The following is a 25,218-nucleotide window of genomic DNA, read 5'->3' as shown; positions in this document are numbered from 1 at the left end:
AAAAGTAATCATACAAACGCGGCACGCCAACGCTACCACACCGTGTATAACGCTACTACAAAAGTTTAGAGAGATAAAAAGACACAAGGTGTCCCCTATCGCGTCACATTAACGAGGATCAACCCTAACTCGCGATTGGTCACTTCGAAAGCAATGCCCGAGTCCAATTCGACTCCTATGAGAGCAAATCCCAACGAATCGTTAGAAAATCCTTCTCGAATCTTACCTTCGCGATTAACGTTTGGTGCTACCTTCGTTCGGAGACTACCTTGTTCTACAATTCGCTACCATTAACACGACCCAACGGCGCTCAAACACCTCAGTCGCGTTCCCAAGGTAAGAACATTTCAAAAAACAACGTCCACGAGTCGTCGACCCTTCCGATGTACATTTTCGAGATCCTCGAAGCGTAGCTCCGCCTCGAACGAAGATCACCTTCGTTCAGGAGTTGGAGGACGATCGTCTAAGCCAACTGCGACTTAGACGTCGCAATGATCGCGCCTCGTGACCTCGGGGAACTAGTCGCACCCTTTCCCTAGACGACCAGGTGATTTCCACGGATCTCACGAAATCCTAGGACCTAGAGTTCCTCTGATAAAGCGATGGGTGCTCTGGAGCCTGGCTTCATGTCCTTCACGCCAATGCCAATGTCGTCGACGGGCACTGGGGCCAGCTTCAGCTGGTTACCGTTCAGCTTGATGTCGTTGACGGAATGGGAACGACCGTGTGTTACCAGAGGCTTGGCTGTTTGGTTGGTGCTGGTGTTGGAGTTCGAACTGCTGACGGAGTTTACGCTAGGGCTGGTGACCGTATTCGAGCCCGCGCAGTTCGCGGTGCTGGAGCTGGAACTGGAGTTGGAGTTCGCGTCCAAAGGAAGACTGAGGACCACGGGTTGAACCACGGGAATTGGAGCAGACGATTTGGACCGTGGCTTCGGTTTGGCGTTGGAACACGTCGAGTACAAGCTTGGAACGGGCACTGGAGGGTGATCGTGATCGCGAGTGACGTCTGGCGCGGAATCAGGCGACACGGACATCTTCGCTGTCGCGGCTGATTTCGTGGCGAACGCTGTTAATTGATTGGCGGACTGAGATCGAACCGTGTGACCTGGCTTGTCCCGGAGGGCCATCTGATAGGCCACTTCGAACGCTTGGCCCAGAGTCAGGATCACCTCGGTTGCTTGGTCCTGGAACAGGAGACTCTCGCTTCGTACACTTATGCAGACGGAGAATGCTGTCTGTGGTTGAAGGAATGATACACAGAAGAACCGAAGGGTTTTCCGAAAGAGACTTCAGGAGTTTTGGAATACCCTTTATAAGATTCTGATACTGCAAAAATCGATTAACTCCACCACTCACATAAAAATTGTAACATTACTGACGATTATTTTTTGGTTATTCTTTCGTATTAATTTTATATACCGCTAGATGAAAGCTACATCTGTATTTATGCATTCTACAATATTTATTTGAATTTATATTATAAACGGAATTTTAAAAAACGAGTTAATCGATTTGTGCAATGAACGACTCATATGTAGACTGCGGATTTATAGGGAATTTAATTATGCAAGAAACTGCAAAATTCATAGAAGCAAAGTTCATATTAGAATATTTGCAGAGTAAAATACCCCGACTGGCTGTATTCTCTGCAAAGATTTTATTGTGCATAAAGATCCGCAGTCTACTCATATGGAAATTGCGTTGGCCAATGTTGACGATCTTGTTTTTGTCCACTGATGTAACTATGCAGCTTCAATATTTGAAAAAAATATTGTTTTCATATAAAATGGACTCACCATAGTTGGCACGCAAAAGACGTGACAGAAATGCGTACTGCTGGCATGGTCCTTAGTGATGTACGCAAAATGGGTAAGATCGTCGGCGTCCTGACAAGCGCAGTGGATGTTGCGAATTTCGTGTTCGCAAATTGGCTCCTATCAATCATAATATCCAATACAAACGTATTGTAGGTAAGCTTGCTAAGTATCGATGTTTATCCTTTATAACACTGCCGTGTGCACTATTTAGACGTTTCACGAGAAAAGGAACGGGCATAGTCGCGTCTTTCAAAGCACGAAGTGACCTTATGCGAGTGCAACGGTGCCATAAAGGATCAACGATGACGAATGTTTGGCAACTTCGATTCATGAGAGTATCTTACATTCGTTACTGTGTTCAGGAAGCGAACGCCACGATAAGAAATCGCCAGTGTGATGTCAGGAGTGACTCTAGGCTCGCGGCAGGTTTTCTTCAGCTTCTGTATCGACATCTTGGTTGATTCTGTGCCACGTAACTCCTTCACAACGGTTGAGCCCAGATACTGCTCGATTTTAAAACAGAAAAAATACTCTGTCTCTAGAATCACGATGCAAACTAGCAAAACAAACTGGAAGAAAGAGTTGCTATCGCAAACTACATATTGAAAACTTGTTGTTTTTACAGCTCGTATACTCGCGGAAGTATGCAATTATTAAACTCGACAACGTAATTCCACCGAGGAAGGAAACGTTGAATGTTTCTTGGGCGTGTTACAAGGGAGATAATATTCTGTATGAATTGTGTTATTAGTTACACCCACGCTACGATTATGATAATAGCCTTCACCTTGGAGCTCTGTCACGACTATCTGGCTGACATCACGACGCACTCGTTATTCAAGAACCGTGTAATACATTAGAGCGAGGGCAGAATTACGGAGTACAATTACTGCGTCGACATGGAATACTCTCGTTTCCGTGGCTACGATTAACGGGTTTCTATTTGACGTATCAAACTAAACTTGTGCAGCTAAAAGCTAATGTTTCATTATAGTAACAATATAAATTCCCTGAAATTACATTTACATTTACAAAATTACATTTGGTGATTATTCTATAAGACAAAGAGAGTAAAAGAAACACCATAGCTACCCTTACTCTCATAGAATCACCTAATACTGCATTACTAACGCGCAATCGATTCTCAATTTCCTGGACCCCAGAAATTGGCATAAAGAATATGCCAGCGACTGACTGTTCGCCAGTTAAAGACGTGAAGAATATTTGGCAGAGGACTTTGCGACAGGAAGCCACGGGTAAGGAGCCAAGAAGCAAAAGAAAGAATACGGATCAATTAGACTTACGTTAGCGACGTATGTAACGCATCCCGTGACTAGAGCTCTTGGCTGGTGCCTCCATTGCGTCTTCAGGGTGGACGGAACGCCAAACAGCAACTCCGACGGCGCCCTGATCTCCAGCTGTTCCGGGGCTGATATCGCCCCATTATGCGAACTGGGTCGCTGTGGTGGCTGAGGGGCTGGTCTGTTTTTGCGATGCCTTAACGTTCCCGTGCCAGTACTAGTCGAATTCGTTCCAACTATCGGTGGCGGCACGACATTAACCTCCGTCGTTGTCTCAGGCAGTTTTTCTCTTATCTCCTCCTTCAGCTGCTGAATGTTCGTCTTCTGCGAAAACGATAGAACAGAATCCATTGGACAGAGGTAATATTTAACCCTTTGCACTCGGAGCCATTTCGTTACAGAATGTGCAAACGGGAATTCAACTTATAAAACATGTAATTTACTGTAACGATACTTGAGCTTATATGAATCTTTAGACGTTGAGAAACATATTTATGTCAAAAATCAAAACTTTATACTCTTCAAATATGTGATATGTGAAACAGTCAGAGATATGCATTGATAGTTTCTATCTTTTAAGTTGCAATCTTAGGCTTCCTTGAAGCCGAACAATCCTTGGTCGTGCGTAATAGCGAGCTAATGGCTGCGAACCTGTAATAAGATGTTTAGATTTTGATTAGTAGGGACACCATCAAGGATCCGTAGCTGGTACTAGGCCAAGGAGACAAGAGTCTAAAAAAGAAACCGTCAAGGAATCATACACTTTTACAAATTTTACGCTCCCATAAGTTTATCCTTTTTTTTTTTATCGAATGGAGTTGCTTTATGCATACCCGGATTCTCTGGGAAGTCCCCGGGTTATGTAAGGCTCTCCTCGGGCGGAGGTCACCGAGCAATAGCTCCGCGTCCGCCACCAAAGGCTTACCCACTAAAAACACTCGCTCACCTAAGCTACAAGGGAGGTGCCTGGTTCTCGCGGAAACGGACTTACGATGTCCCCTCAGAAGAAACATTCAAGTGCAAAAGGCTAAAACTCGCCCTCTAAAGTGTCGCGATACTAGTCTTAAAAATCCTAGTTCTTAAAAATAACAGCAGGTTTTCCCTTCTCTAGCGAATAGTCCGTGTACAGGGAAAAAAGGGCAGGTATCGATTTCTCTTTCATATGCAAAATACATCCGATGGACTCGCGAATGAACCTACAGAAAGAAACATTTTTTTTATATTCTACCATTTCGGTGAACCAGATGACGTTACGTTGTACCAGTTTCGCCTCACGGAGCCTCTGGATGCGTCGATGAACACAACGGGAACAGAGGGGAAAAAAGAGGAGAGAAGCCCGGTACCCGAGGAAAATTTTCACGAAGCGTTGCAAAGCCACGCTCGAAAATCCGGCTCGCGTTACACGACGTACAATTACACACGTAAAAGCGTCGCGTTTCGAATTGCCACCCGTTTGCACGGCTTGAAAAAAGGAAACTTTTTGCAATCTCTCCGGCAGAAACACGCGCCTGTTTCGCGGTGGTTGGGGAATTACGATCAAACCGGATTCAAACCACGCGAGCGTATCCCTCGAATTCGGATTACACGCCGCGAATCGTTTGTTACATCTGGCTTCCCTGTATAATTTGTGTCGCGCCGCGAACCCCCTGGGAACGTGCACGCGTAAAAAACAAAGAGACAATGTTGGAAAAAAAAGAGGGACAATAATTTCCAACGGGGAAAATTCGATGATTGAAAGAGGAAACGTGTTTAGTAATCAATAATTACAGGGTTTGATCTGCGGGGTCTGCTGTAGGAAAAGATAGTTATTCTTGCATCGTATTGTAGGAAATCGTGGAAGAATAATATTATATTTTTCATTTGGAGAGCGTCAGAGCATTAAGTTATATTGTAGTGCCTTCTTGGTTTAAAAATCTTCATAAACACTCGTCCACGTATTTCTAAAGACGTACGTTTCCGTATCGCGGTAACAGTGCGTTTCGTCCTCGATCCGCAGACGAAAACCGGGTGGCCCGAGGGGGTGGCGCGATATTCGGACCACGAGTCGTGAAATTCGATTAAAGGAAAAGAATAGACGTAAGGACCAGAGAAACGGAGGAACAAAAAGAGCGATTTGGACGTGTGCGCGTCGACCTGGCGGCCATTAATCGAATTTAATTAGCTAATTAAGGGAGAAGCGCCGAAAAGACGAGCGGGACGAGGTAGCGGAGTAGCTCGTTAACGGATGCACGTATCGCGCTCGAGGCGCCCGAACAAAAACCATTAGCGTCCGCTCGAGCGATCAGGCTGAAAGCTTCCTCGAGTGTTGTCCCCCATCAACCCCCTCGACGTACAGGCCGTGCACTGTACGGCGCGTCGGACAGGTAAGCTGATGCACACGTTACAATAACGGCTCTCCAATTAGCCACGATATTTACATTATGACGCGATCGGCTGAAAGCCGTCGGAAGCGATCGAGCCTTGCCGTGTCGCCAGCCACCCTCGACGCTCGTTTCGCCCTCTTTTGCCCAAGTGTTACGGGCCCTTGTCAGACACCCCGTTCAACCGTTCACGGTAATTCTTAACAGAATTGTTGCTGCGTCCGCCCACCACCGCCCACACACCCTATCTGGAACACTCCACGTTTTCGTTGCCCACTTCAAACGCGATCTTCGCGATGTAACGCGCCCCCTGCACTTCCCAGGTGAGAGAATCGACGGGGAGAGCATCGTGACGTACGTCGTTAACACTTTACAGTCGATGTGGTTTCGTCGTTTCGGTTTGGGTACGCATGTGCAGTCCCTTTTGCTAAGGTGTATTTGATGTTGTGGTGTTGGTTGAAATATCATGAAAATCGTGTTTGGATTCTTATATTTGGTGGGTTGGAGAGGTATTAGACGGGTTGATTAGGAAGTAGGTTGAAATCCGAATTCAGCAATCTCACGAGTCAATTTTGATCCTTGCTCTTTCCAAGAGTTTTACAGACTCTTATAATGTAAATGAATGTAATTGTCAGGAAACATCAACCAACGATTTATATTCATCACGAATGAAAGAATTCACTCACCAAGGTGTTCAGGTCCTTGTTGAGGTCCTCCAGGTTGGGCCCAGCACAATTGCGATTCTGTGCACGAGCGTTGGAGCTGTTGAGCGACGCGAGGATCCTCTTTCTGTGCGCTGGCTTTTGGATTTCCAACACGGTCGCCAGTTCGTCCTCCCACACGCGTCTTACACGATCCATGTCCGTGTACAAGTGTTTCCTGAACGTCTCCGCGTAATTCTCCAGGTGAATGCTCTTCAACCACTCGTCCACCGATTGCCCAGTGCTACTGGATCGTTTCTCCACGCGTTTATTCAGTAGACCTACGGCGTCCATGATCACGGCGCGCTCCTGGTCGCTGCTGATCTCCATGTCCTTTAGGTCGGCCTCGTCTAGTACTCCGTTCTGCGAACAGGTGATGTTCCTTTGAGATTTTGAACCAGATGGAAGTCTGGTGATTCTGACGTGCGAACGGTTTCAGAATTTTTGCGAGAGCTTAATGAAATACGTGGGACAACTTCGAATGGATAAATTAACCCTTTGCACTCCAAGCAATTTGGCTTTATGTAGGTAGCCAACTCTAAAATCATTTTTCTTAGAAGTTTACATTTTTATTAAACATAATCATACACAAATAATAATAGTTTAGTGGAAATATTGTTCTTCATTTGATTATATTTATATGAAATTCTTTGAAACAAATAATGGAAAACTAACGTATTCGTTAACGCTATTGCTTAAGAGAATATTGATCTTATAACTAATTGAATTTAGACACTTGTAACTTAGTAAAATTTAGTGATAAATTGTGGGCAATAACACGTGCCGTAGAAGTAGAATGCCTTTATGTGCCTGGGCAGTACACGTGGCTTTAGGAGTGCAAAGGGTTAATTTGAAAAATGTTGGAGGTGAGATACTCACGATGAAGTCCAGATCGTCGAAGCCAGAGTTGACGAAGAGAGTCTCGTAATCCGCCAAACCCAACGTTGACAGCCACTGACCGACGGAAGTGGAGACAATGGGGCTGCTGCTGGTGTCCGAACTCAGACCTGCGTACAAATCAGACAGAACCGCAAGTTTAATGCATTGGAAACATCTTCGATATCATGCCTCGCCGTTTGCTCGTTTTGGTGGACAGAGTTAGACGCGATTCGCGCGAGTTCAGGGGTTAGTGGCGAGTATCGCACGCTAACGTCGATCCCAAGTGTTAACGAAATCTTTGTTAGAATGTTCTTCCTTTTTTGTTAGTATCTTCAGAAATGAATTAGCGACTCAACCCTTTGATAATCATGCGATTTTATTTTACATCGAGTAACGATGTAATGAATTCTACAATGGATCTGAATGAATAATGAAATGTACAGAGACGTGAATGTTAAAGAAGTATACAGAGTGAGGAAGAAGCTTCTTTCTTTTTTCATTGATTAGAGATGTTCGCGGGGGTATTGGACTAAAGCTGCAAGGTACCTAGTCTCGTTTGGAACTCCTTCTCGAGCTCGGTGACGAAAACGGACTCCCTGACGAGGCCTGTCCCGATGGACGCCATGATCTCGGAAATCTTTGCCCATTCCTCCTGCTCGTCGAAGGGGCTCATTATACTAAGGGACTTCTCGTCCCTTTCACGATCGCGATCGGATAATCGAAACGGGACCTCTCCGTCATCGATACGTTCTCCGCCTCCAACCTCGCCCCCGGTTCCCATTCCGCATGCAGCCGGCCCGTAAACGTTCCGCAAACGACGCAGCGTACGCGGTCGTTCGGCCGTCATGGATCCTTTTAACAAACCTGTCGAAATCATAACATGTCGATTACACGGTGACGTCAGTGGCAATGTAAAATGTTTCCTCGGTGAGCAGGTTCAGCATTCTTCGATTATTTACAACCGAATCGAGTCGGGCGAGTTTCAAGTAACCGAGGAAGGTGGCATTTCTCTTCCACGAAGCTGTTGTATTGAAGTATGTTGAAGGTATTGTATTCAAGACAAATTCTTCTTATGTGAAAATATGTTTCAAGACGTGTGGCAGGTTTTGACTGTGTACTGTGGGGAAAGTCGTACTATTAATGTTTATAGAATTGTATGTACAATTCTTGTGTATGTGTGTATCTGCGAATAAAATCAATGAAGCATTGTTTCTTCAAGATGTTATATAAACATATAACATTCTGCAAGTAGGGCACGGGTACATAACGAGTTAAACGATCAAAAAATTCGACCCGTCGTTACGAGTTTTACTGTTCCAACGAGATCACCCTGCCCCATAAATTTCGCCCCGATAAATCCTCTTTTAGCTAGGTTAAAGCGTGTCGTTGTCAGCAGGAAACAACGATTCCGCAATAATCTTGGCTGATCCGAATTTGTTTGTTCCGTCGTGAAACGACCGCGGACGCGCCCCCTCCGTTCGCGGAACCGCGTTTGTATTTGCTCGCTCTCCTCGATCACGGCACATGTGTAACGCCCGCAACAAGTGCACGCGCAAATGATTTTTTTTCATGGTACTTTGACCCTCAACCGTTTTATCCGCGTTCGTTATTTACCCGAATCCAGTATTTATTTACGTGCAATCCTACGCCACCGCGGCGCGAAACGCACGACCGGATACATTTCGAATATCCAACGCGTCGATACGCTATTTTGTTTTCGCCCTCTATTTTTTTTATTTTCTATTTATTTATTTTTTATTTTTTTTATTTGGCGAACCAACGCCGCGTCAATTCGACGTATAATATCGCGTATGATATTCCCATCGAACGGAGCGCGGGGGGGTTTCGCGTTTAAAAGCCGACGACGAACGTAATTGCTTAACGACATCGGTGTCGAGAGTCGGTCTTGATTATCTTCCGGGAACTAATCTCGTGGAGGCATCGAACAATGACGAATCTGCGATGAATATTCAACGTATCCGTGGATTCGTTCGTACGTGCCCGCATATCCATTATGGATATCCGTTGGCTGATTCCGGATACCGGCTCGACGTGTTTGCGTTTAAAACCGTCCGGAATTGTCGACCAGTCAGGATGGAGAACGCGTTGCTCGGTGGAACGCGAATTTTCCGAGGGAATTAGGCCAGACGACAGGTCGATTGGTATTTCGAACCTAGCACGATAATGTTCTTCGAAATGTTACAGATTCTAGTCTTCGGGTTGCTGCGACGTCTGTTTCTCCAGTTGTTACTTCAGAGCGTTTAGCCATTTAAGCGTGTTCGACGTGTATACACGTCGGACTAAATCTCAACTGAAGTGCGGTTGGCGTATATACTCGTCGTGTAAAATAAAAAATGGTCATTGACTATAAACACTCGAAATTTTCCTATAAATTTTCCTTTATATTACCAATACAACTGTTACTGTATTTTATGTAGAAGGGGCTCGCGGCCCAAAACCAATTGTATACGAAATCCGCGCCTTGGACGGCGAGCGTGGATTTGCGGAAAAACTGCGGAAAGGAAATGGAAGACGTAAAGAGTCAAGATATTGATGTACGACCTGCGAAGTGGTACTTTGTGTGGTACCATGCTTCGAAAAATATTACACATAAATAAATTGAAATCTTTTAAATGATTTTCTTTTCTCAATATTTCTTGTTTATGTATTAGGTCATCCCGTAAATTCGTGCTGCAGACTATGTTAATATTTAATTAAAAAACTAAAATTCAAGCAATACGGTGGTTGTCATGCTACAAATTATTCTTTCAAAAACAAAAAAAAACTATAACCCATTCACTGCATATCTATCAACATACCAAGGTTTCCTAATACAGCAGAAAAAGAGCACTCATCACATACTGTGTTTAAATCTATAAAATGCAGACGTAAAGGGATGGTGCTTTCGTTCGCAAATAAATAATAGAAAAATAAATAAAAATAATAGTAAGGTAATACATTGAAAAGATGGTTAAAGCACGTCTCCAGAAATAATTTATCCACGATATCGCGCGATAACACGAAGCACTTTAAACGTTCGCCTCGTCGCGCTTCGAAAGGTGCAAATAATCCCCCACCTCATTCGTCCCGTTCTCTCATTCTTCGCTCTTTTCATCGTCTGGCAGCTTTGCTCGACGTCTCCCTCTGCCCCCGTCGCTGGGGAGGGCCCTTGGCAGGCGCAGTAACGCCGACACTAAAGACAATCCGTCGTTTTCACCGCCTTTACAATCGACGCCTTGGAAATACCGCAGCCGTGTTCGCGTGGAGGCTCGCCATGGAAAGTCTTTCATACGAATTTTCACAAATGAGAATTCACGATACGTGCGCGAACAGCCACCCCCCTTGGGGACGGAGACGTGGAGAGGGTTGAGGGAGCGACCCGCCACAGACAGAGGAAAAGAAAATGCAGGGAAGAACGGAGGAGGCGGGGAGCGAGAAGAAAAAAGTACCACTTTAAGCAGCGGCTATGAACGCCTTTCAAAGACGCTGTGTGTATCCTCTCTGCACAGGTGAACTCGAGAGGGTGGCGAGGAACGTGTACGGCTGTGTACGTACATCCCCCGGGAGTCGTGAAAAGCTCATAAAAATATTAAACAGAGAGGGAGAGAGAAGAACGAGGAGAGAAAGAGGAGGAAGTTTGAGGAGGTACTAGCAAGGTAGCCCAGGTTAAGAGCGAGAGAGAAATGGGGGTAGAGGGTGGCTCGCACGTTACAAGCAGCAAACGTACGTAATTTTAATTAAAGCTCCATGATGAAGGGCGTCGCCTGCTCGCGCGCACTCCAGCCCAGCAGCGTTATATTATGTAGGCAGTTATTCAAGTCATATACACAAATTACATAAATCCTCATCGTCGTCCCTTTCTCCCGTTTTCCACCTTCTATCTTTCCCTTTCCTTCCGCCTACCAGCTCTCGACTCCTCCAAAGGAGGCGGGGATTCTCTTTTTTTCCTCCATTTTTTCACTCATCCCTCCGTCTACGTGTCCCTATCCTCTTCCCGCCAGTTTCCGCGTCTCTCTCGTTGCCATTCTTTCCCGTCGTCGCACGAGCGACCGCTGGCTTTCACAGCGTAATAGTTTCCCTCACTAGGGAATCCGTTTAATCGCAGTAATTGGAAAGAGCTGCGACATTATGCGCTTTTTCTTTCTCCTTTATTTCATCGCCGGTTTGCGCGCGCTCCCACCGCCACCCTCGTGAGAAACTAGCGCGCTACGGCTGTCGAATGTGTTCTTTTCTTTAGCTTCTATTTTCACCCTTTTTCCTCCATTCCCATCCCCCCACCGCCGCCTCGTTCAGCTTTTTGTTGCACGTTTCTTTTCTGCTCTTTCCCTGCGAAACGGTGCACTCCAGCGTTGGAGAGAAATCGGCTTTTTTTTGAGGGGAAACGCTGGGAAGATCCGAAATTGAGACTGGCCGCGTGCGTACGTGCGCGTTCCCCATCGACTAGATTGTATCGAATATTGGCAGTGTTGGTTCTTGAATTTATTTTAAATAAATTCTCAGGTACTGATAAGAATTCATTCAATGTGTATAGAAATCGATAGATTTTCTAATAAGGCGTTGAACAAATACATCAGTGATTGGCTTCCGGAGAAAAGAAAACCTTTACGAAGATAACATTAACCCTTTGAGTGCCAGAGGAAATTTCCATATATATGCGAAAAATGCCAGACGATTTTAAACAAAAATGTATATTTCGGTCATTTTTATTTTATACACGACACTAAAAACATGTTAGACTTCCTTTATTACTAAATAAATAATAATAAAACGTTATAGGTTTAATACAATCTTATGAATCCTGGAAAATTTCCATGGATACTGGAAAGTTTGCTACAGCCAGTTGGGTAATTACCTAAGTGTGGACAGCAGACTAAAGAAGACACCAGCTTATCAGCCGTTATATATTACACACATTACGGTATTTAAAATAAAATGGAAGTGCACAAACAAATCTATGTGAATTAGATATTGACATTATTTTCTTAAACCAAATTGATTTTTTAATGAATTATGGCACCTACAGCTTCGAGCAGCGATATATCGCTCTTTGACACTCAAAGGGTTAAGGATCTAAATCGTTTTGTTTGTTGGATCTACAAACCGACTGTGTGGAACAGTCTTTGCTCCTGTTTGGATACTATTAAAGTCAAATCCAGAGTTTGCACGCGAACGTTTAGATTTGAATAAAATAACGAGGGTAAACGTCAAGCGTGTCAAATACTCGAGCTCGAAATATAAAATGCGATGATTGCAACGACTTCGCTGACAACAGACGTAACTTCCGCTCGTCTTGATTCTGTATTCCTTGATTCCTGACTCTGCGGTCCATTAAAGCTGGGAAATTTGCGGAGAAGCCACGTTTCTCGACGGTCGTAAACATTAAAGTAATCCTTGCGTAAGTAAGTGCGTGCACGAATTTCACGGGGCACCCGTTCACCGAGAAACGAAGGATGGATTTCGTTGGACATTAAAAATCCGCGGCCATTAAGTCAGTCGTAAACGACGCGTCGTTACGATTGTCGAATCTGGTCGTCTGTATCAAGGAAGGTTGTTAAACGTCTGCATGTGTTTGTATTATTTGGTGATAGGAGATGTAACACGCAAGAACAATGTGTACATTTCTTTCCAAGTGTCAACGTAATTTTCAATAGGCTGGGTCCGATTAATTGTTAACCGACTTCAAAAAGGAGGAGGTTACCTAATTCGACATGTATGTTTTTTTTTATGTATGTTCGCCGATTGCGCCAAGATGGGTTGACCAATCGGGATGAAACCTCTTGCATCTGGTATCATTGCCACTTGGTCCCATAAAAAAAAATTTGACCTTGTTTTATTTTTTACCACTTTATATCACTTTTATTGCAAAAAGAGTACTATTTCACGTATGTTCAGCCTGAAATCGATGATACCCCTTACATTTTGCTGTCGGGCAGGTTTTCGCGATAATCCCATTTGCTTGATAAATTTATCAATTTCTTTATTCTTTCTAACTATTGTTATTGCAAAATTCTTATTCTCCGATGTAACTCGGCGATAAATTTACCGATCGAGATGGAACTTTCCACATTTAGTAGTAGATGTTTTCTTGATGTTCGAATTTGCAAAAATTTATGTACACTTTTATTGTTTAAAACGAATGTTGCTGCAAAATTCCTATTCTCTGGTGTATCTCGGCAAGGAATTTACCGATCGCGATGAATCCTTTCCATTTAGTTCCACATGTATTCCTGATGATCCCATTTGCAACGATATATTTTACATAACTATTGATACTGCATGAAACCTATTGGTTATAAATTGTCACTAAAAAGTGTGAAATAAAATAATTTTTAGGAAAAAAATATAAGCTATTATATTATATAAGATAATTTTATAATTTATTTTAAGTTCGAGAAACCAATGCAAGGTTCGACTTGCTCGATGGTTCGAATATCACGCTAATTTAACGTTGCCTTAAAACTGTGTCAATTTCACATTTGACGAGTCCATCTTAAATTGAGGAACATGAATTCTAGGAACTCATTGATAAAGCGTTATGTACGGGTGAGTAAGAATGCGGAGCACGACTTGTTACGTTCGTGGGATGTTCAGGGACTTGCTAACAATTGCTGCAATTTGTACATGACGAGAGTGTCATCCTTTATCAATAATATAATCAAATACCGAGTATCATCCTTTACTAATCTTTGCAGGTGTCGAGCAATATGGTTAAGTGAATTCCAAGTACAAAATTAACACATGCACAGAATAATTTTATGATGAGTCTACCTGTGAAATTTGAAAACGAATTCAAATGTAAATAAATAATCTGTAGTTAGTGCTACGTGTTTTATAATAAGTGGTGCCGAGCATGCGAGTAAAAGCAACCTAACAAATTTATATTCCCATGTCCACATGGAGAACGATTCGTGTTGCAAACACGGTCGCACTCCTGCGTCAGAATTCGTCTCTGTACGTCAATTAAATTCAATTGATCGTAGGTGCCACGCATTCTTGGACGAACCACGAGAACGACCGTCGTCCAATCGCTGCTCCGTAATGGATGCACCAATTTATGGGTGACGTAATGACTCCATCACGGAAGTGGATAATTTGCTAATAATTAAGTAAGCGAAGATCAAGTTGATCCGAGCATGCGAACCTCGCGCAAGGAGCCTTCATTACACACCAGCATTTTATTCACGTGTGTGTGTATGTGAAGAATGCTTGCAGTTGACTATTTCCACAGACAAGAAACAGAATTTTGGGAAACTCTTCATCAAGAAATTCTTTTCCGTGAAAAATAATTTCTTTCTCAGGAAACGATGACGCTTATTGTTAGATGGAAACAGAGTGATCGTCGATTCCTAATAACTGCGCATCACGGTGTGTTTGAATATGCTAATGACCCTAGCTGACTCATAATGCCTCCAATTAAATTTAACTGCGACGCTCAATGGGTTATGAAATGGGGCTCGGATGAAAACCAGCGCTAACCATCCACTGAGAGGAATTTCTAATAAAGTCTGAAACCACAATCGTCACGGAACGCGTAATAAAGTTGTGTAAAAATGATTATCACTCCAACCGTGTATCGCTCGTGTTGCATTTACGAGTCCAGACATCTAACGTTTCGATTCTTGCAGTCAACGCGAATTCCTCGATTATCTTTACGACACGATTTTTATCGCTGTGAAACGAGAAATGTTTCTGTATTAATTTCTTATTTATCGCGATGATACGTCTGCTTCTACCTTTCTACGAACCCTACATGTACACTAACTCTAAAAAGATTATAGCAAACGTCACACAAACTTAAAAAAGTTATTCAGTCATTGAGAAATATAAAGGAATGTTACTTCATGTGGTATTTTATGTTATAAGGTGGATGCAATGATTACAAACGGCAATTTCGGTTTTTACTTTCACAGTCTAGGCTAAAGATTACTTGCCACGAAGACACCAGGTGTCCCAAGACTTTTAAGCCGCAGTGTACGTACTTATCATGAAACATTGCTGGCATTCAAAAGTATGATTGCGCGAAATCATTTCGAAGAAGGCCGTCGTCTGAGGAAATGGCAATGGTGACGGATACGCGGACGGAATCGCAACGAGGCATTCGACTGACGTTGATCTAACCGAAACCTTGAATAACTTCAGTCGCTTATCACCATGAGTATCCATTTTCGCGTCCAACCGGTCGAAACACTACTTTCGTCGATAATTACTCCGGCTATAGAAGGTCTTTTGAGAGTCTCTATCGACCTCGAGACTTATTTCATTTACTTATTTATAGACGTGGAGGAACCCTTTTATCTACGCGAAAGTGATGACATATCTAATTTAAGAAAACATTTACAATATACAATGTATATTTAAAAAGTATATAAAGCAGTTCTTGATGTTAGGGGCTGAAACGAAGCACGAAATCCCCCAAGGAATTTAGATTGTTGCCAAATTACATAATCTGGCAGTGGATACCCATATGAGGTGTAGATAAACTCAATTACTTGATCCTGTTTTAGAAGTATTTATGCTGATTAGATTGCGAAATCGCAGGATTGCTATATGAGCCGTTCGTTGCACAAATCGATTAACTCCATAAAACAAAAAGTTGAGAAACGAGATCAAAATGACCTCTGAAATAATTTATTTATTATTCAATGACCAAACAAATTTTTTCGTTTCATTGTGTTAATCGATATTATTCAGGAAAGTCATCTATATATATAATTAAAATTGAAGCGTCTGTCTGGGATTTCGAAATAATGATTTTTTTACACTTACATGTGGCTTTTCGCACCTTGCTAACACTCAACCCAAACATGCTTTTGCAAAATATTTATCTGTCTGTCTATCTGTCCGTTTAAACGGACTAATTTCCAAAACTACTGAACCAATTTTCAAAATTTTTTCAGTAATAGAAAGCTTCGCTATCCCGGAGTAACATAGGCTATGTTTTATTTTGATAAAAATACGTTTTCAATTTGAAATCTCAAAATTTGTAAATCAAGTCGGAAGAAAAGCGTTGTTCGGCTACTTTGTCGGGGTACGCTAACCAAATGGTTAGATATACGTGAAATTAGTAATAGAAATTAGTAATAGAAATTAGTAATAGAGAAGTAATAGATCTAAAAAAAGTCAGGGACACGATATATCTAGCTTTTATATTTAAACCACAATAACGGTTTTCATGTTAAAAATGAATTGAAAATTATAAGGTGAACTTTAAAATTTTTCAAAAAGTGGAGTTAATTGATTTATGTAGTGAACGGCTCGCATGGCATCTGTAGATTTTGTATAGAATCTCAAATTTTTTTTATAATTTATAAATACGTATATGGTGGATCGCTGTTCTTGGTACGCCAGAAATAAAGATGATTCGTCGTGAAAAATATGAATCGAAAATACGAAGTTCTCCTTTATTTCGTTTTTACGTGGCTTTGTTTCGAGGGAATCGAGTTTGCAAATTCGGCGAATATTTATGCACGCGACTCGTTGTCGCGACAACTGCTTGAAAGGTTGACAATGACAGACATGATTATTACGTGAATTGTTAATAGTATTACCGCTGCTTCTGTCGACAGAATTGTGCTAGGTTAATTACACAGATGATGTAATGATAAAATGAACGAGTCTATCACACTATCCAGAGTATAATGAATGTTTATTGTCAAGCGGATATTAATTCGAAACATTTACGTTAATATACATGAATTTATCTCAGTATGAAATGAAATTACTATACCAATATCAAATTAATTCTAATAATAAGTGTGATTGTAATTAAAGAAAAAATTATGAAGTATTTTATCTGATGATTGTAGTATTAAATATAAATTTTCTTTTACGTTTACGACTCATTTCTTCGACAATGAACCATTTCTGTTTCAGTTCTACCAGGAAATTATACCCTAATGTTTACAATTCCTACTCCAAACGCAAGTAGATTTTTCCTTCCAGTCGTCCTATAAACACTACGGATCCATTTAACTCGTGTCAACAAGAATCTAAACGCCCCAGGGTTCTCAATAAAAATTGAATCGGAACACATTCGACATAAATAGAACTACCGAACGTAAAGAAACAGCTGTTTAGGCGCGCGTTTCTTTTTCCAGCGGTTCGTTTGTTTTTTCTGCATTTAAAAACGGGACGCGTTTATGATTTATCGATGATCGACGAGTCCATTCATATTCGTGAACACACGCTCGTGAAATCAAATTGTGTATTTGTCCACGCGCATGCTATATTTCGGAGCGGGATTATAACATAACACACACAGCAAGACCTGTGCCGGGGGCCAAAGTTAGAATCGGCTCTAAAAATATCAGAATCGCGAGCCAGAAATAATCGAGGCGGACAACACGAATTCTACGAGAAAGATGACCCCGCGCCGTTCGTAATGGGCACCGATTCCGATCACTTACGAGCGAACGAGCTAACAAAGTAACGATCCAGATTAGAAACCAGGGTGGAGAGTCGTTGATCAAATTATCAGAGCCACCGAGGAGAAAGGAAAATTGTTCTATCCTAAGAGGGAGCTTCGTTAAAACAAATCAACAACTAAACAGTGGAGCCACCAAGAGCAATTCTGTTATCGGAACCGATGCATGCCATTTAGGTGCATTATAATCCACTCGAGTGCAGTATCTCTAACTTTCTTCGTGTAATGGTTTCTCCGAAAGAATCCGGTACAACGGATAGAAAAACGCACGTTGCTTCTTCGACCACGTTTAGGTATAATTGAACCAGAATGGATGTTCTTTCTCCGTGTGGAATGTAAAAATGAACGACTACACAAGAAACTCGCACACATTACACAAATGGCTGTCGTTAGGCCACAGAACAGAATACCAAGTATCACTCAGGTATTTCTGATTATATTTTTGCAGTAATTTTCTTTGAAGAAACGTCGAGTTTGGCTTTCTATGTCAGTACCTCTAAAGACTACACCAAGCCTAAAACGAAAATTCATCTTCTCAGATCGCTCCAATTTCCTATCACAAACAAATTCCAAGAAATTAACAAAACGGAACCAAAATATGTACCGATTTCTCGCCTCGTCACGCATCCTCGAACGTGACGCAACGACCCGGACGGACTATAATTACATCAGTTGAACGCGACGAGCAACAAGTATGTATCGCGGTTTTTGCTAGGCACGCCAGGAACTCCGTGCACGCAGGATTCTCGTAGAGTGCACGTGGCACGCGTGCACGCGGCGCAGGCGCTAAACACGAAACGAAAACACGTTCAAACAAGAGGGATTCCGAGGGAAGAGGGGGCCACGTACCACGAGGAGGGCAGAAAGTCCAACGTTCCCCAGTTGCGGATGTCAGGGCTCGTTGTCCCTCCGTCGTTTCCTTTTCTTCCGCAGCCTTCCAGATGTCCTTCTCCCTCTCGACAGGACACGCTGCGCCTCTGCCAGGCCCTCCGTGCTCGCGTGCTCCGAACAATGGCCTCACGGCGTCATTACGCCAACGACGACGGTCGTCGCTTCGTTGACTTTCGGAAAACACGGACTAGCGAACCTGGACACTCGAGTCCCGTTCAGGAAAAATGTCCGCGCGACGCAGCTGATCCAATGCTGGTCGTCGATTTTCAACGTTGAAATGTTTGCACGAGATACAACGCGCACCGAGTGCTCTATTTATCGGGGCGTAAGTCCACCGTCGAGTAATTTACGCAGTTCCCACTTGAATGTTTATGAAATTGATGATGCAATTAAAGTTTCCACCGGTGTTTTACTTTACACGGGATGGGAAGGATTTCGAGGAGCGATCTTTGCCAAGACCACCTGGTCGAGTATAGAAAAACAAATAGGATGTTAACAGATTGTTGACCGGCCACGAGTTAATTCGGGTTTTCATGTCCTAACGTTGTTGACCGGTCACGAGTAAACTCGTGTTTGCACTTGCATTATCTATTTCAATTTATGAAAATAAATGATACAAAAGTATGATAGCAAAATGTTATAGTTATGTAAGAAATATGTATGTAAATATTTCATTTCAATTCATTATGTTGGTAAAATATAAATAAAGTTTGTTGGAGTTTATTTAGATTGTTTTAATTTCACATTAAATTACGAAATAATAGCCGGTGACATGAAGTCGTTTCTATGTAAAATTGCCGGTCAAGAATGTGTTAACTTCGATATGCACTTCAACTGCTACGTACCAGAATCGTGACAGTTAACATTGCCAAATCACCAGGTATCCGAAACTCTGTGTTACACAGTGTTGCTTCGGAGAGCAACAAGTTCACTATGCACAGTATGACTCTAGAAAACCTAGGTCATTGGACTCCGGAAGAACAAACACGATTAACTTCGTTATACACTCCAACTTATCTATCGAAGTATTGACAGTTAACTATCACCAATGTATCACTCTAGGACATCTCTAGGCCGTTGGACTCCGAAAGAACGGACACTATTAACTTCACTACACGCACCAACTTATTTTTCGGAGTCCTGAGATTTTTTGGAGTTACCTATCACACCTCACAAGATATACACATCTCCAAAACTCTGTACTTGAATCACCGCGATGCAACAAGTGCACCGTGTGTCAGCGCCACCGACAATCTAGGTCGTGGGACTTGGGAACAGAGACACAATGTTGACACTTAACCGGAGATTGCTATTCTAGAATCGAGCGCGGCGGATTCCCCGAGCACGTATAGCGCTGCGAATTCCTCCGGCGATTCCCTCCTTTCTCCTCGACTTTGGCCACGAGACCAGCGGTTTTCTGAACGCGACCGACACGCCCTGGCCGCACGAGCCGCGCGCGATGATCCACCTGCCTCGATCGATCCTCGTTCCACCGCGCACTGACGCCTCGATCCCAACGGTTCGATCGGTCTTCCTTCGACTCGACACACGTGACCATCTAGCTACCTCTCCCCGCAGCTACCTGTAGCGTGAGTCAGCCGGCAGACTTTCGGCGAGTTTCCGTTCTTTCAGCAGCGGGCTTCCGGTAGTCTCGATGCCTCGCAATTGGTTAATTCGTCGACTCTGGCCACCGAAATAGGATGGAGACGACTCGGCCTTGAGTCGATGAGCAGAGTTCGAAGTTGCCAGGCGATCGTGAGGCTTTAGGGAGTCCAGGATGATTGACATGGATGGTCTTGGTTGGGCTGGCTATTGGAGCTTTGGTAATTGAATGACAGAGCTGAGCAGTTGTCCTGTTAGCAAGGGTATGGAACCAAGGCTATTTGAATTCCATTCCTCTGGAAGAATCAAAGTGTGTCGTACTTTAACTGACATTTGGAGCCAAAGGAATGATCCAAATCAATCTTTGCTCAGGACATATTCAAGAAGCCACACCAAACCATTTAACATCACCTCCCACTCCACACTGACTCTTCCTCCATACGTGTTTCGATCACCTGGAAATGGTCCCGTCGACGGAATCCCAGCCATCCAGTCGGGATCACTTTCACCGGCGTCACCGGTTATTGTTTGCTTCCGTGATCGCTCGCAAGCAGTCAGAGTGCAGCGGAACGTCGAAACCGGTCTACCAGACTGGCCAAGGGTCAGAGGTGAGGACCTCGAGGATCCTTCGATTCGATTTCACTGGTGGAATGGACGATCATCCACCGTGTGCCTTGGAGAAGCACGCGACCGACGAGCCAGGACCACGTTTCTCACGATGGATAACGTCAGCTGACTACCGCGACCCGTTTAGACTTCTTATCGTTCGGCGAACGCACGAGCACGCGGTCATCCGAGTAAACGCGATGGACTCGTTCCTCGACGTGCCACGAGGCTGCTTAACGAGACGACTAATTCGAACGTGTTAGGTCCACGAGGAGGAGTCGCCTGGTGGTGGCAGCGGTGTAAGAGGAGTAGGAGTGCAGCGAAAGGAGGGGAACGGAGGACCGTGCCTGGTCCTCGCCACCCGCACTACCATCGACTCAACGAGACGGAAAAGGAGAGCCAGAGAAGCGGAAACGAAGAAGAGAGACGCGTAGAAAGTCGCTCCGACTCGTATACTGGACGGCCAACACGCTGCTCGTACGGAAAGATGACCCCAGAGATGGGACTAGCGCTTGTTGGGACCCCAGACCGAATTACACCGTCTGCCGATGGAGACTACCAGGATCGAACATTGCTTATCCGTTTGACGATCATGGAGAACTACTCTGGAGCCATTTTTGTAGATAATCGTGGTTCTGTGTGGTTCTCTTTTCACGAGCCATGAACTTGCTAATTTATCATTTCATGAACAACGTTCATTATTAACCCTTTGCACTCGGATGTCTCTTCTGAGGGGACATCGTAAGTTTAGGCAAACTTCATTGGCGATTATACAGGATAAACTTATGAGAGTGTAAAATTTGTAAAAGTGTATGATTTCTGGAAGGTTTCTATTCAAATATCACGAAAAATCAAATAAAAATATTGTACATGTATTAAGATATATATAACAAATATGAGCTTGTGTTACATGATGGAAAAAGAATGTGTGAAAGCAAGATGTGAGAACATATTTTTTATAACATGGTGCAATTTGTGAACATAAACAAAAAAGCCTGAGATTGCAACTTAAAAGATAGAAACTATCAATGCATATCTATGACTGTTTCACGCATTATCACACACTAGAATAGTATAAAATTTTGATTTTTGACATAAATAAGTCCTTCAGTGTCTAAAGATTTATATAAGCTCGAGTATCATTACAGTAAATTACATGCTGTATAATTTACATTATGTAATATGACGCAACTCCAGTTTGAACATTCTGTAACGAAATGGTTCCGAGTGCAAAGGGTTGAAAATTCTCTATTTTGTAGAGCCTAAGACTTTTCTTGAATTTAAAAAATTCTTTCAGACACTGCACTCGTCTGTAGCTAATCGTATACAGCTTATAACTCCGTTTCATTATTCCACGCCGTTCCTAATTGAATTAAATAAATAAATTTCCCGATGAAAGATGCAGCGGATGTACGGTAGAGTTTCCATTTTTATGGACGCGTGGATGCGTTACGAGGACGCTTGGATCGGCGAGTTTCGATGTCAGCGAAGTTCCAGGTCCCCGAAAATGAGGAGACGACCCTGAGGAAGAATTGAATGGCACAGAGCAGACAATGAATCCACACTCGCGCGCTTGCATATGGCGAAGGTTCGTTCCAGCTGACCAGGGTCGACTATTGTCATGTTAATGAATAGAAGACACATTTTCGAGCTGGAAAGTTGCGTTCGGGAGTTGCGTGTAATTACCTGGTAGTCGAACAACAACATGCGCAGGGCTCAGATCAAGACTTTCAAACTAAAAATAAAAACTTTCTGAATAATTCTTCCTGTTTAAATTTTGACTCTAGAGTCTTGTCGATTGGTATCACGGGTCGAAGTTTCCAATTAATCGTAAATGATCGCAATTGTCTCATGGGAGCCTCGGCAAGGACATCTAGAGCAACAAGTAGCGCCCAGGAGCCAATAACATGCGCAGTGCGGTCATTGATCAATCGCTTTGTGAAGAACACCTGCTGTGATCGTCGAACCGATCCTTGCTGTCTCGATCCACGAATGGTATTGCGTTGGAGGTCATTCCGTGCCACGCTGGACGGTTTTTGGAGCAACAATTAAGACTTTGAAAAACTGCCAAGATGAACATTGCCACATTTTTAATGTTTTAACCTTTCCTCGCCTATTGAGAATATAATGTGTCCGAATTTCAATAATGCAAAGTGTTACTTTGAAAAGAATTCGATAAAGCATGGAATTACCCGCGACGAAGCTGGACACCAGCAGACGGATTCCACGGAATGCATGACTCGTCTCTCGGTGAAGAGTCGTCGCCGAGCCGTGGAGAAGTTCGTTAGTCTAGGCTTTCTGGGAAACTTCTCGGAGGTCATGACTAATCCATTCTTCCTCCGAGGAAACGGTACGTTGTCCATTAAAATGCACCGTGCGTGCGAGCGAACAACGCATCAGACCCCGTTGCTTCCGTTTAAGATCAACAGACGCGCGTGAGCATCAAGTAATTACACGCTGGTAAAAGCCACACTCGCGAAAGTGCCTCGAATCGTAGCAACGCCTCCTTTCATCTTACAAAAAGAACCCTACGTGTAACGTAATTCGTGCTCGTAATCGCTGGAGTATTTGTTTGAGTAACATTTTCGACTCGAGTCTTGCATGATTTCAAGAAGTGAATTATTAACAAATTGTTGACCAGTAATTTTACACAGAAGCGATTTCATGTCACCGGCTATTATTTCATAATTGAATCTGAAATTAAAATGATCTAAGTAAACTCGAATAAACTGTATTTATATTTTACCAACATAACGGGTTGTCCAGAAAGTTCAAGCCAATTTTGAAAGAAAACTCAAAATCATATATGAAATTTGATATATATTTATTGAATTACATAAGTACAATTTTGTTTCACAACCTTTCCATCTTTTAAGGGATGTACACATATTATTTGTTTTCAACCATTCCGATATATCCAGATCTGTATCATCGACAAAAAATCAACATGGACCTTCCAGACAAACGAATACATGACACGATGAGCAAAGCTTTTGCAGTATTCTATATCGCCCTGAGTTTCATAAATTGAAATAGATAATGCAAGTGCAAACACGAGTTTACTCGTGACCAGTCAACAACGATTGGGCATGAAAGAACGTGTTAACTCGTAATCGGTCAACAATGTGTTAAATGTCAGCCAACAAGCCAAATATTTTGATAATTCGATGTTATCATTTAATACATTTCCAGTTTCCTCGATTTTTAATCGTTCCACTAATAACCGACGCATCTGGGTTTCGCTTATCTTTCAGCGTGACCTCTGACTCTCAACCCTGGCCGACTAAAGGAAATCGTTCTGTTTGGTTTCTTTCCAACGAGGCGCGTCATGAATTTTTAATTAACGACCGATCCTCGTCGCGAAATTAACTCCACGCTGGCGATAAGCGAGCCACTTATCGCCTCGGTTACGGAAAGGCTGGAATTATCTATGAACTCATAATACGTCGAACCGCGAGAAAAAGCTGGTCTGGGAACAGTCATACCGCCGAAACGAACAGAGAGACAGTATCGCGTGAGTCACGTTTCGTGGTTTATACATTCCTGCGCGATGTCATAATCTGGCTCGCGTGCGAGTTTCTACGACTCGTAGGAAAATGCTTCGATTTGGGTTTAATAAACTTTCTTTACTTCTACTTTGTTTTCGTGACCGTGGAAGAATGTTCACAAGGTGCTTCGTAGAACGTCGACGGGAGAATTTATTCGTGTAATTACTTTGATAATCGAAAGCCGAAACTCGATTTTTTTGTGATCTCTTTGGATTTTTCTGCTTAAATCCTTTTGTACAGAATACAATAATAATATTTGAAAATATGAATCGGAGTTCATCATTGTGTGAAATCTATTTTTATGTCGTTTGACACCGGATTATGACTGAATGTTATAAAAACGAGTGTTCATGTGAAATTTTTGTATTCCACAAGTGAAAGGAAAATAAGAATAGCCTCAATTTTGGGCAGTTAGCGATAAAAATTTCGAAACGCACCGATTGGTTCCCAATTGCATCTCGGTCGCGAGCGTCTGTCGGAGGGAGTCGCACAATTTAGCGTCCATTTCGAGCATGTATTTCCGCGTTCTTCCGCCCGACAACAAAGAGGCACGTACTTTCCGTTACGGTCATAAACGAAGCACAATGAGAAGTTAACTAGCCCACAGAAAATAAATTCTGGTTCCTTCCCGTTGCAACGCGTCGCTTGGCGCAGATTATGTTTTTCCCGCGACAAGATAAATCGCCTCCCACTGAGCGTGCAGTCGATATCACAAAACAATTGTAGGGTCTTTTGCTTCGCTATCAGATTTACAAAAGTAAATTTTGTATATATAAATTTACATGGATTTATCGTAAGTATCGTATCAACTTTATCACCAATATTTTTTTAGTTCCGTGTGAACAAAATTATTTTAATTTGGACACTTGCGCTTCGAGTTCGAGCCACCTTCGATACAACGAACAAAAGAAAATATTCCAAGTATCTCCAAGTTGAATTCGAAACGGCTCGAAATTTTCAAAGAGGAGGGATTCATCTCGAGATGCGTGAACGGAGAAACTTCTGATTTATTTGAAGATGGTAAGAGATTGTTGCCCGGTGGGAGAGATAAACTGCGATAAGATACTCGGTATCGTTTATCAAACGAA

At 42.9% G+C, this 25,218-nt stretch overlaps 1 protein-coding gene across 3 annotated transcripts in view; it reads right to left on the bottom strand.

The window, feature by feature from the left end:
• Positions 1-201: 201 nt before the first annotated feature.
• Positions 202-25,218, bottom strand: part of LOC128895831 (ankyrin repeat and SAM domain-containing protein 1A-like) — a 64,943-nt gene continuing 39,926 nt past the window's right edge. For 2 of the 3 annotated variants that reach the window (XM_054158769.1, XM_054158774.1), the window contains 7 exons: positions 7,607-7,924; positions 7,061-7,188; positions 6,167-6,544; positions 3,124-3,444; positions 2,164-2,322; positions 1,799-1,936; positions 202-1,186 (listed from right to left, as the gene is read on the bottom strand). In XM_054158769.1, the coding sequence (XP_054014744.1) occupies positions 581-1,186; positions 1,799-1,936; positions 2,164-2,322; positions 3,124-3,444; positions 6,167-6,544; positions 7,061-7,188; positions 7,607-7,924 (2,048 nt within the window). In that variant the 3' untranslated portion in view covers positions 202-580. The remainder of the gene's footprint in view (positions 1,187-1,798; positions 1,937-2,163; positions 2,323-3,123; positions 3,445-6,166; positions 6,545-7,060; positions 7,189-7,606; positions 7,925-25,218) is intronic. The other variant, XM_054158783.1, reaches the window with a different exon arrangement.

Source organism: Hylaeus anthracinus, unplaced genomic scaffold (assembly GCF_026225885.1).
Source record: "Hylaeus anthracinus isolate JK02 unplaced genomic scaffold, UHH_iyHylAnth1.0_haploid 0, whole genome shotgun sequence".
In the NCBI taxonomy this organism is placed as follows: domain Eukaryota; kingdom Metazoa; phylum Arthropoda; class Insecta; order Hymenoptera; family Colletidae; genus Hylaeus; species Hylaeus anthracinus.
The sequence above is the reverse complement of the archived record's forward strand: the minus strand, read 5'-3'. Positions and strand labels throughout refer to the sequence as shown.